This window comes from Camelina sativa, chromosome 3 (assembly GCF_000633955.1).
Source record: "Camelina sativa cultivar DH55 chromosome 3, Cs, whole genome shotgun sequence".
NCBI lineage: Eukaryota > Viridiplantae > Streptophyta > Magnoliopsida > Brassicales > Brassicaceae > Camelina > Camelina sativa.
This window is the reverse complement of record NC_025687.1, coordinates 4,176,452-4,191,793: the sequence shown is the minus strand read 5'-3', so window position 1 is coordinate 4,191,793 and position 15,342 is coordinate 4,176,452. Positions and strand designations below refer to the sequence as shown.

At 37.9% G+C, this 15,342-nt stretch overlaps 4 protein-coding genes across 5 annotated transcripts; 3 read left to right on the top strand and 1 right to left on the bottom strand.

The window, feature by feature from the left end:
• Positions 755 to 2,966, top strand: LOC104768241 (XIAP-associated factor 1-like). Of its 2 annotated transcripts, none has more exons than XM_010492169.1 (5): positions 755 to 976; positions 1,718 to 1,853; positions 2,222 to 2,359; positions 2,443 to 2,564; positions 2,664 to 2,966. In XM_010492169.1, exons 1-5 carry the CDS (start codon positions 930 to 932, stop codon positions 2,809 to 2,811), a joined length of 591 nt encoding a protein of 196 aa, XP_010490471.1. In that variant the 5' UTR covers positions 755 to 929; the 3' UTR covers positions 2,812 to 2,966. The 2 variants fall into 2 exon arrangements, with proteins under 2 accessions (XP_010490471.1, XP_010490467.1); XM_010492165.1 differs by having other exon boundaries at positions 757 to 976; positions 2,661 to 2,966.
• Positions 3,119 to 7,657, top strand: LOC104768227 (probable rhamnogalacturonate lyase B). Its single transcript, XM_010492154.1, has 15 exons — positions 3,119 to 3,350; positions 3,905 to 3,996; positions 4,081 to 4,202; positions 4,286 to 4,336; positions 4,626 to 4,745; positions 4,825 to 4,944; positions 5,191 to 5,332; positions 5,544 to 5,714; positions 5,797 to 5,952; positions 6,044 to 6,150; positions 6,278 to 6,368; positions 6,515 to 6,656; positions 6,728 to 6,884; positions 6,971 to 7,211; positions 7,288 to 7,657. Exons 1-15 carry the CDS (start codon positions 3,275 to 3,277, stop codon positions 7,519 to 7,521), a joined length of 2,022 nt encoding a protein of 673 aa, XP_010490456.1. The 5' UTR covers positions 3,119 to 3,274; the 3' UTR covers positions 7,522 to 7,657.
• LOC104768220 (pentatricopeptide repeat-containing protein At1g09900) lies at positions 7,603 to 9,751 on the bottom strand. The gene has a single exon (XM_010492145.2). It carries the CDS (start codon positions 9,563 to 9,565, stop codon positions 7,763 to 7,765), a length of 1,803 nt encoding a protein of 600 aa, XP_010490447.1. The 5' UTR covers positions 9,566 to 9,751; the 3' UTR covers positions 7,603 to 7,762.
• On the top strand, positions 10,273 to 13,994 carry LOC104768209 (probable rhamnogalacturonate lyase B). The gene is made up of 15 exons (XM_010492133.1): positions 10,273 to 10,362; positions 10,485 to 10,606; positions 10,952 to 11,002; positions 11,122 to 11,241; positions 11,323 to 11,442; positions 11,516 to 11,657; positions 11,748 to 11,921; positions 12,005 to 12,163; positions 12,261 to 12,367; positions 12,515 to 12,605; positions 12,708 to 12,849; positions 12,967 to 13,123; positions 13,202 to 13,318; positions 13,411 to 13,537; positions 13,645 to 13,994. The coding sequence occupies exons 1-15, from the start codon at positions 10,321 to 10,323 to the stop codon at positions 13,873 to 13,875; spliced, it is 1,902 nt and encodes a 633-aa protein (XP_010490435.1). The 5' UTR covers positions 10,273 to 10,320; the 3' UTR covers positions 13,876 to 13,994.

The window sequence follows — 15,342 nt, the reverse complement described above, 5'->3', positions numbered from 1 at the left end:
TTAGGAGCAACAGCTGCAATGCCGCCAGCGACAAGCGTGAACTTCAACTGCTGGATCATTGTAGGTGTGATATTCAACTACTTTGTGTTCAAGTACTACAAAGGGTGGTGGCAGAGGTATAACTACGTGCTATCGGCAGCATTGGACGCGGGTTTGGCGTTCATGGGAGTGCTGTTGTACTTTAGTTTGACGATGAATGGTATATCGATCGATCACTGGTGGGGTGCTAAAGGTGAGAACTGTCCTCTTGCTGCTTGTCCTACTGCTCCTGGGATTCAAGTTGAAGGTTGTCCTGTTTTCTAAGGTTTTCTTTAATTAGTTTTTTGGTTTTCAGATTTTTTTTTTTTGGAGATATTTGTACCATTTGTTTTTAGACTTGAAATCTGTTGATTTTTTCGGTTGGATTTTTAAGAAATAGTACATATTAACAAAAACAGACTCTCTGATTAAACAACTAGTTTAGGGTGTTCAAAAGTTGATTGATTTATCTGTTGTACTAATAATACCTACAATTAGTGTATAAATATAAAACCTTAAATAATTTGAGATTAAAGGGAATTGGAATCTGCCGCGTGGACTACAAATGAGAGAGTATAGGAGCGTGGCGTGGGACGAAGACATATTAATAAAGTGTCTGTGGTTTGGGTTGAAGCCAAAGAAAAAGAAAAATGTCATATTCCTCTTTAATTTGGTTCAACCATATATTCATCTCATTATTTACTTATTTTAATTCATCAAGTTATTTAAACAATTTGAGTCTCTCTCTCTCTCTCTCTCTCTCTCTTTTTCTTATAATAAGATATCATCGGCTCAAAAGAAAAAATCCCGAGAAAACGAGGTTAAAAAGATCCGTGATTGATTTCGTTACCCTTTCCCATCTGTGAAATTTAAAGTTCCCTTTTTTTTTTTTTTTTTGGAAAAAATTGAAGATGGAGACTGCGACTGGAGAAGAAATCACCATCGTATGCAACCACTGGTACGTCTCCTTGATTTGATGATTTCTCTTTCTGGGGGATTTGTTGACTTAATTCTGATTTGATCGGAGTTTTGGTTGCTTTTCGTGGTTTCTCCTTGTTGCTTATCGTTCGATGATGACTGACCTTATGTAATTCGATATTCTGGGACTCGAGGTTATATAAGAAAAAAATTTGGAATTGATCGGTGATTGCAAGTTTTGTTACATTGAAAGATACTACCTTTGTCAGCTGTGTGATTCAGTTTGGTTCCACAATCTCTGGATTTACATGTAGAATCAGCTTTGTTTGTGTCGGTGATTTGAACTATAAACAAGGGTTTTTATGATGATGGTTGGATTATGCAATTATGTTTGTTATTATATACAACCCCTTTTGCAACATGGTTTTTTTTTTTTTTTTTTTTTTTTTNGGTCACCTACTAAAAGGCTGATTCATGATCAAATCAATCGTTTATTCATCAGCTTCCTTGTGTGTCTACAAGAGTTTGATTGTATTCTGTCTATCCCCTTATGCTTTTTACTTTGTCACTCACTGTCTCTCTCTCTGATGGTCTGCTTAGTTTTCTACTAGAGGACTATGTGTGCTTTGTCTAGTTATTGTAGCATCTGAGTCGGCTGAGACTCTGTATTTTCAATAGCCGGATCATTCTGTATGTTCAGTTGTAGCATCTACTTGGATGGTTGATCCCTTGAGAGTGCCGTAATAAAGCTTATGCATACTGATTGTTTTAATTTTTTCAGTGACAGAGACATCCCTGCACCAAATATTGATCTGCATCGTGTACATTGTGCCCGGAATTTAGAAAAATGTAAGATTTGTGGTGATATGGTTCCCAAAAAGCATGCTGAGGAACACTTCTTGAACGCACATGCTCCGGTACGCTAATTTTTCTATTTCGCAATTCGCACCTGTCTTCCGTTGGATTATTTTCCACAACTATCTTCTTTGATTTGAAAAATTTCTCTTTGTTTAGCTCCAATAAAAAAAGGATATACTTTTACACCCAGATTGGTTGTTTCATATAGTGGTTCTGCTCTCAAATATTTTGTAAATGGCCCCTTCAACGGGTTTTGAGCGTGTTACATTTACCAAATTAGATCACTTATGCATTGATTCGACTCATGAACTTAGTCTGTAACACAAATAGCTAGTCTTATTACTTATGTATGGTTTTAGATGCTGCTAGATGACCAAAATGACATACTTTTTTGCTTACGATATTCCTTTTGTGGTGTATTGAGAAGATAGCATGCTCGATGTGCAAAGAGACCATAGAACGTGAGGTTTTTGACAGTCATAAAGGAGAGATTTGCCCCAAGAGGATTGTAACCTGTGAGTTCTGTGAGTTTCCATTGCCTGCAGTTGACCTCGCTGAACATCAGGTATTCACTCTTACACATATTTTTGCCTTTTCTCTCCAACCAAAGGGTTTTCTTATCCGCTCGGTTTTTTCTTCGAATATTAGGAAGTATGTGGCAACCGAACAGAACTTTGTTATCAATGCAATAGCTATGTTAGATTGAGAAAAAGATATAACCATGAAACCAAATGCCCTGGTACTGTGCTGAACAATGTGGAATCATCCAGGTATATATTCTTTATCTGCATTGTTTTATCTTTCTTTGATTCAGATTTTACTCTCTATATTTTGGCTAAACTCATGTGCTGGAATGGATAATACAGAAGAATCCCGAGAGCAGCGGAAGGAGATGGAAACGGTAGGAGACGAAGAGATGGGAACGGTGTTTCGCACAAAAAGCTTTTCTTCACGATAGCAATAACGGGTATAGCTGTCTTAATAGGATCGATGTTCTTCCAGAAGAAGCCTGAGTAGAGAGAGAGAGAGAGAGAGAGAGAGAGAGAGGCCTAGGTTGTGTGTAATTCTGTAAATTTGCCTCAAATTCTTCAGACAGATTCCAAGAAAGGGTTTTCATTAATGCTTACCAAGACAGAGATTTGTTTGAGCTGATCACCATGAGACTTTGCCTTTTTTTTTTTTTTATATATATTTGGTTTCAATAAGAAAAGAGATTTCAGATTCATTTGGAGTTAAACCGAACTAAAATTTAATCGCATTCGATTTTATTGATAAGATTCACAGTTGCGAGTAAAACTGTTTTTAAAACAATGACTTAGAAGATCCTTGAGAGAAAGAAAGACAAACGCAGTCGCACCCAAACCATAGCAAAGAAGCGTTTTTAATCAGACATTAACGCAGTCTCTCTCTAGATTCCTTTACACGTGCGTGTAAGCACCAGCAATCAGGCTTCGGTGGTGATCGCGTGGGTCGAGTACTGATGAAGAAGAGACTGGCTGATCGGCTCCTGCATCGTTTTACTAACCATGAAACCGCTTCAAACGCCGGCCACCACTGTAAGTAATTTCTCGTCAATCCTTCTCTTCTTCACCCTCTGGTTTAACTGCACGATTCGATGAACTTCGCTCACTTGAGAATGGTTTTAAAACGAAATTGTAACAGCAAAGTTCGTATTTTTAGCCCGGATGAGAAAAATAAACTTTCAAATTTGTTGTTTACATCTCTTGTTTTGAGCATTTACTTTGTTTCTTATGACACTGTTAACTGCTGTTCTTTCCTTGTTTCATCAAATTGGGGTTGTTTATTTATTGGGTCTACGTATAAAAAATCCAGAAAGGAAGGGACTTTAAACTATCACAGAGTTACGTTTCTTGATTAGAGTATATTTGCTTGATGAACGGAGGTAAAACGCCTTTGCAGTTTGTTTTTAAAGACCAGTTCTACAGATCCTATATCTATGGCCGCTTCAAAAGTCATTGTTTTACACAAACATTTTATGTTCTTTGATTATCTTGTGCGGCTGCCTTCTGCCTCGTGATGATGTGATCATATTAGTCTATTTAGTTTATCTACAAGCAAAACTGTTGATTTTTTTTCTTACACTCAAAAGGGTTGACAGATCAAGGTACAAGTGGCCCTATTCATAGAAAGGATCACAGGATGCCCTCTCAAGGTGTCAAGCTGCATATCCATGACAGATATGTAATGCAATTTTCTCAGTCTATAATGTCTCCTTTTATGTGTCTTTCCTTAAATGTGTTCTGACTGAAGACAGAAATGGTGCAGGTTGTGATGGACAATGGAATTCTCCAAGTTACACTATCAAACCCAGGTGGAATCATCACCGGCATCAAGTATAACGGCGTTGACAATGTGCTCGAAGTTCGTAATAAGGAGACTAACAGAGGGTATGAGTCATGTTTATAACTCGATATTAACTTTTACTGTTTTTATGAGAAGCCAAGTCAATTGAAATTAACCGAATGTATAGGTACTGGGACCTGCACTGGAATGAACCTGGAGGCAAGGGAATATTTGATGTGTATGTCCTCTATGCATTTACCTTAACAGTCAATAGGAACCTTATTCTATAGGTCTTCATCATGCTATTGGTCGTCATATCTGCTAGTGGCAGTTTTCAGTATTGATAGAGTTAAGTTGATGTATGACTCAAAACTAGTTTTTCTCTGCCTAAATGAACTTGTCCGTTGTTACTGCTGCATCACAATCCTCTCTTGTAATGCTGTTCTCTTTTTTCTTTCCTGTATATATGATGTGTACTAAAAATTGTTGGATGGTATATAATGTCTAATTTGATGGTATCTATGCAGCATCAGTGGTGTGAGTTTCAGGGTCATAGTCGAGACTGAAGAACAGGTTGAGATCTCATTTCTAAGAACATGGGATCCATCCCTTGAGGGAAAGTACATTCCCCTGAATATCGATAAAAGGTCTATATTGCATGATGTATCTTCTTTAATGAGAAACAAAAGTAGAGAAGAGACACTGACTAGATGCTCTTTCTTTCAGGTTTATAATGCTTCGTGGTTCTTCTGGAGTTTACTCATACGCCATTTATGAACACCTCAAGGATTGGCCTGGGTTTGAACTTGGAGAAACAAGAATCGCGTTCAAGCTCAGAAAAGACAAGTAATATTGTCCCTATTTTCCTAAGTCAATTTCTCTGTCTTATGTTAAGTTTAGTCTCCTTAAGATCCATTTTAGTGCACTGAGAAGAAAACCTCAAATGTTAGTGATTGCATGTACCATAGATCCCAAGCAAAAGATAGTGTCATTTTTCAGATATTTATTTGTTGGGTTTAATTGCTCGTCAACACGAGTGTGTAGTTGTTTGATATCTCATATATATATTTCCCTTGCGATTCTTTTCTACAGATTCCATTACATGGCTGTGGCAGATGACCGAAAGAGGATAATGCCTTTTCCAGATGATCTATGCAAAGGAAGATGTCAAACTCTAGATTACCAGGAAGCTTCTCTGCTCACTGCTCCATGTGATCCACGCTTGCAAGGCGAAGTATGAGTTCCATATTATTTTAATCATTCAGAAATTAGAACATTTGATCTTTCTCATGCGTTGTTTGAGCTGTTTAGTATCATATCTCCTAATACATGAAAGTGTATCTTATGAACTTATGCTTGCGTTGTGATGTATTACAACTTCAAAGTTTTGAATCCGGTAAATTCTGTTTCATGGAGAATTAAATCATTTCTCTTTTCTCTGACAGGTAGATGACAAATACCAATACTCGTGTGAGAATCAGGATCTCAGAGTACATGGATGGATATCCTTCGATCCACCTGTAGGATTCTGGCAAATTACGCCCAGTAATGAGTTTCGCTCAGGCGGACCACTCAAACAAAACCTCACGTCACATGTTGGCCCAACCACTCTTGCAGTAAGTGACAAATGTGGTGGATATTTCAATATAATACTTACAAGTACAATATCGATCTTAGTTTCAATAACGGTTATTTCAGGTGTTTCACAGTACCCATTATGCCGGAAAAACCATGATGCCTCGCTTTGAATACGGTGAGCCTTGGAAAAAAGTATATGGCCCTGTTTTCATTTACCTAAATTCCACAGCCAATGGAGATGATCCACTTTGCTTATGGGACGATGCTAAGATAAAGGTACGAGAGAAGCAAATTGCCATCCCACTTGCTGAATACAAAAATAGATTTGTGGTGATGTAAGGACTCACTTAAATGAGCTAATCTGCAGATGATGGCTGAGGTTGAAAGTTGGCCTTATAGCTTCGTGGCATCTGAGGAATATCCAAAGTCTGAAGAACGTGGCACGGCCCTTGGTAGATTACTTATCCGTGACAGGTATTAGTGTTATTTTATATCCTCATTTCCTGGTTCGTTCTTTATTTTGTGTTGCTTCTGTAATTTGATTCTTAAAATGGTAATATTCCACCAAACACTACATATTAACATTGATTTTTTTGTATAGGTTCATAAGCAATGATCTGATTTCAGCAGCAGGTGCTTATGTGGGTTTGGCTCCACCTGGTGGTTCTGGTTCTTGGCAAATTGAATGCAAGGTGATTTCTTCCTACTCCATTCTTAATTATTTGCAATAAGCAAAAAAAAAAAAAGAAGATTGGTTGAAAGGTGTCCAAGATATCAAGAAAGAGCTCTATGATGGAATTACCAAAAAAATATAATAAATGAATTGTTTGCCAATCAGGGATACCAATTTTGGGCGGTAGGAGATGAGGCTGGCTATTTCTCAATAGGGAACGTGCGTCCTGGCGAGTATAATCTCTATGCCTGGGTCCCCGGTTTCATTGGAGATTACCATAACGGCACAATTGTTTCTGTGACTTCAGGTAAATTAGTTCCTACCAAATGAAATGAATTCCTCTATATTAGCCAATTCTTGATGGACATAACAACACAGGGTGCAAGATTGAAATGGGTGATATCGTTTATGAACCTCCGAGAGATGGACCTACCTTATGGGATATTGGTATCCCTGACCGAAAAGCTTCTGAGTTCTTTATCCCAGATCCTGATCCCACGCTTGTAAACAGGGCTTTAGTCCATCATCAAGACAGGTTTATTAGCTTACACCTTTGTGAACCAAACTACCTGTATGTGTGAATAACAGCAGAACTAAACACTGCTTTATTATTATCTGCAGGTTCAGGCAATATGGGTTGTGGAAGAGATACACAGATTTGTATCCAAATGATGACCTTGTTTACACTGTTGGTGTAAGCGATTATCGCAGAGACTGGTTCTTTGCTCAGGTTCCCAGGAAGAAAGGAGACGTGCATGAAGGAACAACTTGGCAGATTAGGTTTAAACTTGAAAACATCGATCAAAAGGCGAATTACAAACTGAGAATCGCCATAGCATCTGCAACCTTAGCCGAGTTGCAGGTAAAAACGAAACATCATTTTAACAGAGATGAAGAAGTTAAGACTGTAAAGTTTTGTTTGCATTTTCTGTTTGCAGATTCGAGTCAATGATGCGGAAGCAGTCCGCCCTCTCTTCACAACCGGACTCATTGGGAGAGACAATTCAATAGCAAGGCATGGGATCCATGGGGTTTACATGCTGTATGAGGTGAACATACCAGGAAACCGGCTTGTCCAAGGTGATAACACTATATTCCTGAGACAGCCAAGATGCAATGGTCCCTTCCAAGGGATTATGTACGACTACATTCGTCTTGAAGGCCCTCCATAACTTACTCTGGAATTACATTGCATATTATATGTATTGATGTATGTATGTCGAATTTATCAATTGACACTGACACGAAAGATGTAACAACTGAATAATATTTGATATGCAAACCTTAAAGACCAAAATTCTGACAATATCAATACTGAACCTAAGACTTAATAAGTAGAAAGGAGCCACTGAAAATGTTCTCTTAAGCACAAATCAAGAAAAGGGGGCTGACTAGCGAGTGAACTACTTTATGCTACATCTTTCCTGCAACTTGCTCTGCAGAACTTTTCTTCATGAGTCCCTTGTTACAAAGCTCATTAAGCAGCTCCAGAGCTTCCTTTGGCATACCTTCATAAGCTATGCCTTCTATCAGAATCGTGTATGATGTCTCAGTCGGTTTACACCCTCTATTGATCATATAAACCAAGAAATCGATTGCACGATCCGTTTGCCGAGTCTTGCAGAGTCCTAGCATTATAGAGTTAAAGGTGACTGCATTTGGCCTAACGCCCATCCGCTCAAACTCATGGAAAAACTTTATGGCTTCGTCTACTTTACCTTCCCTACTTAAACCACCAACAAGAGAGGAATAGGTGATAGTGTCAGGCTTTAGATCTTTCGCACGCATCTCGTCAAGCAGTTTAATCGCTTTGCCTGTTTTACCTGCTTTTGCAAGCCCATCAATGACAGTATTATAAGTGATTAGAACCGGAGAACATCCCTTGCTACTAAGTTGATTGAGTATCTCAACCGCATCTTCAACTTTCCCATCTTTGCACAAAGCAGTTAGCATAGTGTTGTATGTCACAATGTCCGGGTAACAACCACGAGAGACCATTCTCTCCAAATACTCTATAGCCCTATCCATCTTTTTCTCCTTGCAAAACCCGTGAAGCAGCGGGTTGTAACTCAAAGAGTTCGGCTGGCATCCATGATTAGGCATCTTTTCCAAAATGTCAATTGCTCGGCCAAGCAAACCTTTTCTACACAAGAAATTAATCAAGATATTGAAAGTGACAACACTTGGTGAAAAGCCTTTACGAAGCATATCAGCAAGAAGCTTCTCTGCGTCCATCCATCTCCCGGTACTACACATACTCCTCAGAATTATGTTATGTGTAATAACATTTGGTTGACATCCAGAAGATGGCATGTCATTCAAAAACTTAATCGCCTCATCCAATCTTCCTTCTTTACATATACCATTCACGAGAACGTTATAAGTGACAACATCTGGTGTACATCCTCTATCCCTCATTTCATCAAGAAGCTTCATGGCCTGTCCAACACCACTATCTCTACAAGTAGCTTCAATCAATATAGTGTAAGTAATCACATCAGGATAACAATCTCTCTGAAGCATCCTATTAAGAACCTCCATAGCTTGCTTAAGTTTCCCACTGTCGCAAAGAGAACGCAAGATGGTATTGTAAGTGACAACATCAGGGGAAACACTCATCCTATCGAGAACAGATAAAGCGTTACTGATCTCCCCAGCTTTACAATACCCACTAATCATAACATTGTAAGTTATAACATCAGGAACAGCACCAGAGCCTTCAAGAATCTCCAAGATCTTTGCTGCTTTCCTCGTCTTACCCATCCTACAGAACCCGCGGATCAATGTAGTGCAAGGAATGATGTCGGGAACATTACCGTGGTAAACCATGTTCTCCAGAAACTTAAACCCTTCCTCCAATTCACCGGTTCTAACCATCTGACGCAAATGATTGTTACTCTCGACATCTTCCAACACAAAAGAAGAATTCGCAGTGGTGAAATGGCCATTACCGTTACCATTGCTATGCCCAGAGGCAGAATAAGTTTCGAACTTTTGAGCTCTACCATTAAGACCGGAACTCTCAACCTTGGAAGCCGCCGCGAAAACAAGAACAAGTCGATTCCTTTTTCGTGACCCGAGAGAGACTTTAGACCTAATATTACCAGTGGTACGAACAGAGACGTCAAGCTTGGTACTTCGTTTACACTCGCGATTAAATTGTTGAATCAAACAAAACCCTTCTTGTACACTGCTTGTGGACACCATTAAATCCATAGATATATATATATATAACAACAAAATCTTCCCTACAAAAACGAAATCAAAGTTCGGAACTTAGACAAACTGAACTTAATCCTCTCTAAAGAAAAGGTTTTGAAGACATCATTCGAATATGAAATTTTCAAGTGAGAGAGAGGAGAAGAAGAAGAACAGAGGAGGCGGGTTGAAAGCAGCAGTGAGTGAAAGGATATGGCACTGTTTTGTTTTTTTGGCGTTTTGTGAAATTTGGGCCTTTATTACAAGTTTACTCATAATTGGGCCCAAATTACATAAATTGGGTTCGGTGCGAACCGCTCTAAAATTCAAAATCCTTGGTTCTGTTCTTAAAATTTTGAACCGTATCTGCCCAATATCTCTCTGTTACCCGGTTCGTGTATACATGAAGGCTCATATAATATCTCTCTGTAAACCGGTTGGTTTTTGATGAAAGTCAAATCTGCAATTGTTTGTTATAAAACAAAAAGAATTCGTAAATCGTAATAGAGATGTTTAGATGAGACGTAAGTGAAAGCTTTGAAACACACAACACAAATGTCGTCGAACACTAACAACCGAAGTGTTTTGACGACAAAGTCAAGATATTATTCTCCCACTATACCCTCTGCTTTATCTCCCGTCCAAGGCAACACAAGTTCTCCTAATCAGATCTATCTACTATATATATATATATATTATACACATACGTATAGAAAAAACATGTACATTAATTACTTTGAGGTTAACATCAAATCGCACAAGACATTTCATCAATGTCGTCTGTTAAGCTGCAGTTGCATGATAAGGGCAATCATGTTGGTTTACTTTTAACTCTTTCTCATCATGATCTTCTCTATGTCCATTTAGCTGCAGATACCAATTAAGAAAGACTGAAACATTTTGTATTGCTGCCTTGCTGGTCGATGTATGTTACCAGGTGGTGATGGATAATGGCATTGCACGGGTTACATTATCAAAGCCTGATGGTATCGTTACCGGAATCGAATATAATGGCATCGATAACTTGCTCGAGGTTCTTAATGAAGAAGTCAACAGAGGGTAAATGGGATATATATGATCCTTGTTTTGTTCCTAAGTTTATTTTTTTCAATTTTGGAGTATGCATTTACTCTGTTTTACTGTCTTATAACCTTTCTATATATATTCGATAGCGTGCAATGTCAGTTTCTTGCATTTAACCGTGCCAAGACTCAATCAAGATGACAAGATTACCTAAATTAGTAAATGGCTGCTCTTAATCCAATGATTAGAGTCTTGAGATTTCATTAAGAACCTACACAAACAGTTATTGTTGTATATATCTCTCTGTTTCTCTTGTTTAAATTTCACAAATTTCGTGCCAAAAGTATTCATTTAGATATAAAATGTAAAAGTATTCTTCAGATATTGGGATCTCGTATGGGGAGGATCAGGAACAGCTGGTGGATTTGATGTGTAAGTCTTTTATGCAAGCTTAACGCTAAAATTGTAGTTTGATCCCATAAATCTGACTAAAAGGTTCAATGAAGTTCAAAGGATGCTAATGTATAAATACTATTTTCTTTTGGGACCAGAATCAAAGGAACAAACTTTGAGGTAATAATGAAGAACGAAGAACAAGTTGAGCTTTCTTTCACAAGAAAATGGGATCCATCACTAGAAGGCAAAGCAGTCCCTCTGAACATTGACAAAAGGTACTCAAGTCTTTTGAGAAGCATAATATTCATATTTCATGTTTTCAGATTGTAACTTGAATAAGTTACTGTCGAATATAGATTTGTTATGCTAAGCGGGTCATCAGGATTCTACACTTACGCCATCTACGAGCATCTAAAAGAATGGCCTGCTTTTTCACTTGCCGAAACACGAATTGCCTTCAAGCTCAGAAAAGAGAAGTAAGCAAAAAACAAAACTCACTCCTTCACTTCTTAAACTAAATTCTAGTATTAATCTTAACTGAGATTGCAGGTTTCACTACATGGCAGTAACGGAAGATAGGCAGAGATTCATGCCATTGCCTGATGATCGATTACCTGACAGAGGCCAAGCTCTGGCTTACCCTGAAGCTGTTCTACTTGTTAATCCTATAGAGCCTCAATTCAAAGGAGAGGTAAAATGTTATTCATTTTGCTTCCTTTTCAAGATTACTAAAGAGAGGTTGTTAAGCTTTTGCTTTTACCCTTGTTTTTTCCGGTTTTAGGTTGACGATAAGTACCAATATTCATGTGAGAACAAAGACATTACTGTCCATGGATGGATATGCACAGAGCAGCCGTCGGTTGGTTTCTGGCTCATAACTCCTAGCCATGAGTATCGAACCGGTGGACCTCAAAAACAGAACTTGACATCTCACGTTGGACCTACTGCTCTTGCTGTAAGTCCATACAGATTAATATAAAATGCTTTCCTTTAAAATCGTTATAAATGTAGACAAGAAGTTTAACGCTGAATCCTCAGGTATTTATGAGTGCACACTACACAGGGGAAGATCTAGTGCCAAAGTTTAGTGAAGGAGAGGCATGGAAGAAGGTCTTTGGACCTGTTTTCGTCTATTTAAACTCGTCTACTGATGATGATAATGACCCTCTTTGGCTCTGGAAAGATGCTAAATCTCAGGTTCCTCTTTTTATATCTTGTTCTATATAGCTAGACGAACAAACCAAACTTGATATTAAATATTCATTTCCAAATTTGATAAGTTTTTCATTCTCAGATGAATGTGGAAACTGAAAGCTGGCCTTACAGTTTTCCAGCTTCAGATGACTATTTGAAAGCAGAGCAACGTGGTAATGTTGTTGGCAGACTTCTCGTTCAAGACAGGTAAACTACTAAGTGAGCCTCATTGATTATAATGTTACTACCACAAATATATCATATTTTGAAATTTATGCACTAGACACACTTTCTTAATTTTTCACATATATGCATCCAATAATCTATAAATATACATTAATTTATGTTTGTAAGGTACGTAGATAAAGATTTCATTGCAGCCACTAGAGGTTATGTTGGTTTGGCTGTGCCTGGAGCTGCTGGTTCATGGCAAAGAGAATGCAAGGTGATTTTGAAAAGTACAAAGATAGAAATCCAAAAAAGTAGGAATGGAAATGTTTTTGATTCAAAATAACTTATCTATGAACATTTCTTTTGATTCTTGCAGGATTATCAATTTTGGACAAGAACAGATGAAGAAGGATTCCTTTACATAAGTGGAATACGGCCAGGACAATACAATCTCTATGCATGGGTTCCTGGTTTTATTGGTGACTATAAATACGATGATATTATCACCATCACCCAAGGTCCTTTACTTCTTTTCTTGCTTTTCATTAGTTCCCCAATACATTTTGTTTTATTTTTTGGTTACAATTAAACCCAATATATTACTGTAGTTAATATACTTCATAGTATATGTGCAGGTTGTTATATATATGTGGAAGATCTTGTATATCAACCTCCAAGAAATGGAGAAACGTTATGGGAGATTGGTTTTCCAGATCGATCCGCAGCAGAGTTTTATGTTCCTGATCCGAATCCAAAATATATCAACAAACTCTATAAAAATCACCCTGACAGGTTTTGAGATATACATACATGCATACAAATCTTAATACACTACTAAATGAACTAAACCGAAATTCTTATATCTTGCAGATTCCGTCAATATGGATTATGGGAAAGATACGCCGAACTATATCCGGATAAAGACTTGGTATATGTAGTTGGCTCTAGCGACTATAGAAAAGACTGGTTTTACGCTCAAGTTACTAGGTTCTTTCTCATCTTCTCTCCGGCCTGATCATATAAATTTTCTTGAGTTATGCTTTTCTCTCTAACCAGATTGTTACATTTTGGTTTCTTAGAAAAAAGGATAACAAAACATATCAAGGAACAACATGGCAAATCAAATTCGAACTCAAAAACATTGATCAGAGTCACTCCTATACTTTACGAGTAGCCATTGCATCCGCTACTTTTTCCGAACTCCAAGTAGGTGTATATTAACCAATCCATGTCGTCCTTTGTGTACATTTTAACATCAACAAAAGCAATCTGACAAAATGAAATGAATCTTGACTCGAAACTTGGGGTTGAAGATACGTGTGAACGATGCAAATACAATCCCGTTGTTCACAAGCGGACTGATCGGGAGAGACAACTCGATAGCAAGACATGGAATACATGGATTGTACTGGTTGTTCAATGTGGAAGTGGCTGTCGCTAAGCTTGTAGAAGGCGAGAATACATTGTTTCTCACACAGCCAAGGTCCACAAGTCCTTTCCAAGGGATCATGTATGATTACATCCGATTTGAAGCTCCCAGCTAATCAAATTTAATTTTCTTGCAAACATTACTTCAGAAAGTATAACCAAAAATTTGATTTAAAATGTTTGTTTGCCTGATTCGAGTATTTGTTTACATATAATGCATTTCAACTTCTTCTAATTTCTTCAACTACTAATAGTTATAAAATTAAAAGTTCGTGTGCCCTCAATCAAGGAACCATATGAAGAGCATATAGAGCTTAAAACAGTGCAAAATCAATTTGAACATAAAACAAAACAGAGTTTAAGAGACAAGCTAGAAAGATAATGTGTCTCTCTATACACAAAACCAAAGTAGCATTTAAAACGCAGGAAGCTAGCTACTCTCTGAGGACCAGAACCAGTAGTTAACTATTATCTTCTGATGACGTATCGGAATCCACACCAAAATCTTCGATAGGGAACTTGCCATCAAACAGCTCTGTCCAACGCCATATCAATTCTGCAACAGTAGTAGGTGGCATTTGGTCTAGTGGCAAGTCATCAGGCACTGTAAAGAAAACATGGTAACCCCTTTCTGTCAGAGCTTCAAGAACATAGAAAAACTCGGTGTTTTCCTCTGGCATGTCTTTGGCAACTACGATTAAAATTCCTCTATCGGCCGTGGGATTCTTGAATGCCCAGTGAAGCATGTCCAATAGCATCTTATTGAGTCTCGCACATTTTTCAACCGTTTCGTGTACGATTTTGGCCATGCGAAATCGCCCCAGCTCTTCCGGAGTTTTGTCGCCAACATAAGCATAGATTGACGTTTCAAGATCAACATAACCCTCGATGTCAATAACTCGTTTGACGTTACGATAAAACGAACACAAATCGCGACCCTTAGGGACTGGGAAATCCTCCACGTCCCAGAAGACGCGTGTGTCACCATCTGCGAACGCATATTAAAACAATAATATTAAGATTACGATCACGATCAGATTCGATCAATTTGGAGAGCAAGAGATATAGATATCTTACAGGTGTACGTTAATCTGGACATGCTTTCTATCTCTACCGGAGGAGATTGAGAAACTTAAAAGGAAAACAAAAAAAAAGATTGAAAATTTTAGGGTTATATCTATGGTTTACTAAATCACGATTCTACCCCTTATTACAATACACATAGCCAAAGTAGCTGAGGCTTGTTTAGTAACTTTGGTAAACATTACTTACCATACGACGACGATGAACAAGCAAAGGCATGAACGATATACATTTTTTTTCCAGTGGCAACATAAACCTTTTTAGTTTTAAAAGTGTGTGGTCCATCCATCATTGATTAATTAAGTTTGTTTGAATGGTCAACAAGCTAGGCTCTTAACCATCTGAAACTAAGCCATAAGATCGTATATCACAAAATCAGACACTCTAATTAGACCAGCTAGGTTAGTCAGTCTCCCTAAACACCTTATAGTACTATCTGTTGGAGATTGAATCTTCTGATTAAATCCTACAACAAAGAAAGCTTCAAGTGAGGAGAAGAA

Bases quoted from the DNA above. Each gene is read 5' to 3' on its own strand.
- LOC104768241 (XM_010492165.1), top strand. From the start codon at position 930: ATGGAGACTGCGACTGGAGAAGAAATCACCATCGTATGCAACCACTG. The intron at 977-1,717 runs GTACGTCTCCTT...TAATTTTTTCAG, and splicing joins ACCATCGTATGCAACCACTG to TGACAGAGACATCCCTGCAC. The intron at 1,854-2,221 runs GTACGCTAATTT...TGTATTGAGAAG, and splicing joins TCTTGAACGCACATGCTCCG to ATAGCATGCTCGATGTGCAA.
- LOC104768227 (XM_010492154.1), top strand. From the start codon at position 3,275: ATGAAGAAGAGACTGGCTGATCGGCTCCTGCATCGTTTTACTAACCAT. The intron at 4,746-4,824 runs GTCTATATTGCA...TCTTTCTTTCAG, and splicing joins CCCCTGAATATCGATAAAAG to GTTTATAATGCTTCGTGGTT. The intron at 7,212-7,287 runs GTAAAAACGAAA...TTCTGTTTGCAG, and splicing joins CAACCTTAGCCGAGTTGCAG to ATTCGAGTCAATGATGCGGA.
- LOC104768220 (XM_010492145.2), bottom strand. From the start codon at position 9,565: ATGGATTTAATGGTGTCCACAAGCAGTGTACAAGAAGGGTTTTGTTTG.
- LOC104768209 (XM_010492133.1), top strand. From the start codon at position 10,321: ATGTCGTCTGTTAAGCTGCAGTTGCATGATAAGGGCAATCAT. The intron at 10,363-10,484 runs GTTGGTTTACTT...GTATGTTACCAG, and splicing joins TGCATGATAAGGGCAATCAT to GTGGTGATGGATAATGGCAT. The intron at 13,538-13,644 runs GTAGGTGTATAT...TTGGGGTTGAAG, and splicing joins CTACTTTTTCCGAACTCCAA to ATACGTGTGAACGATGCAAA.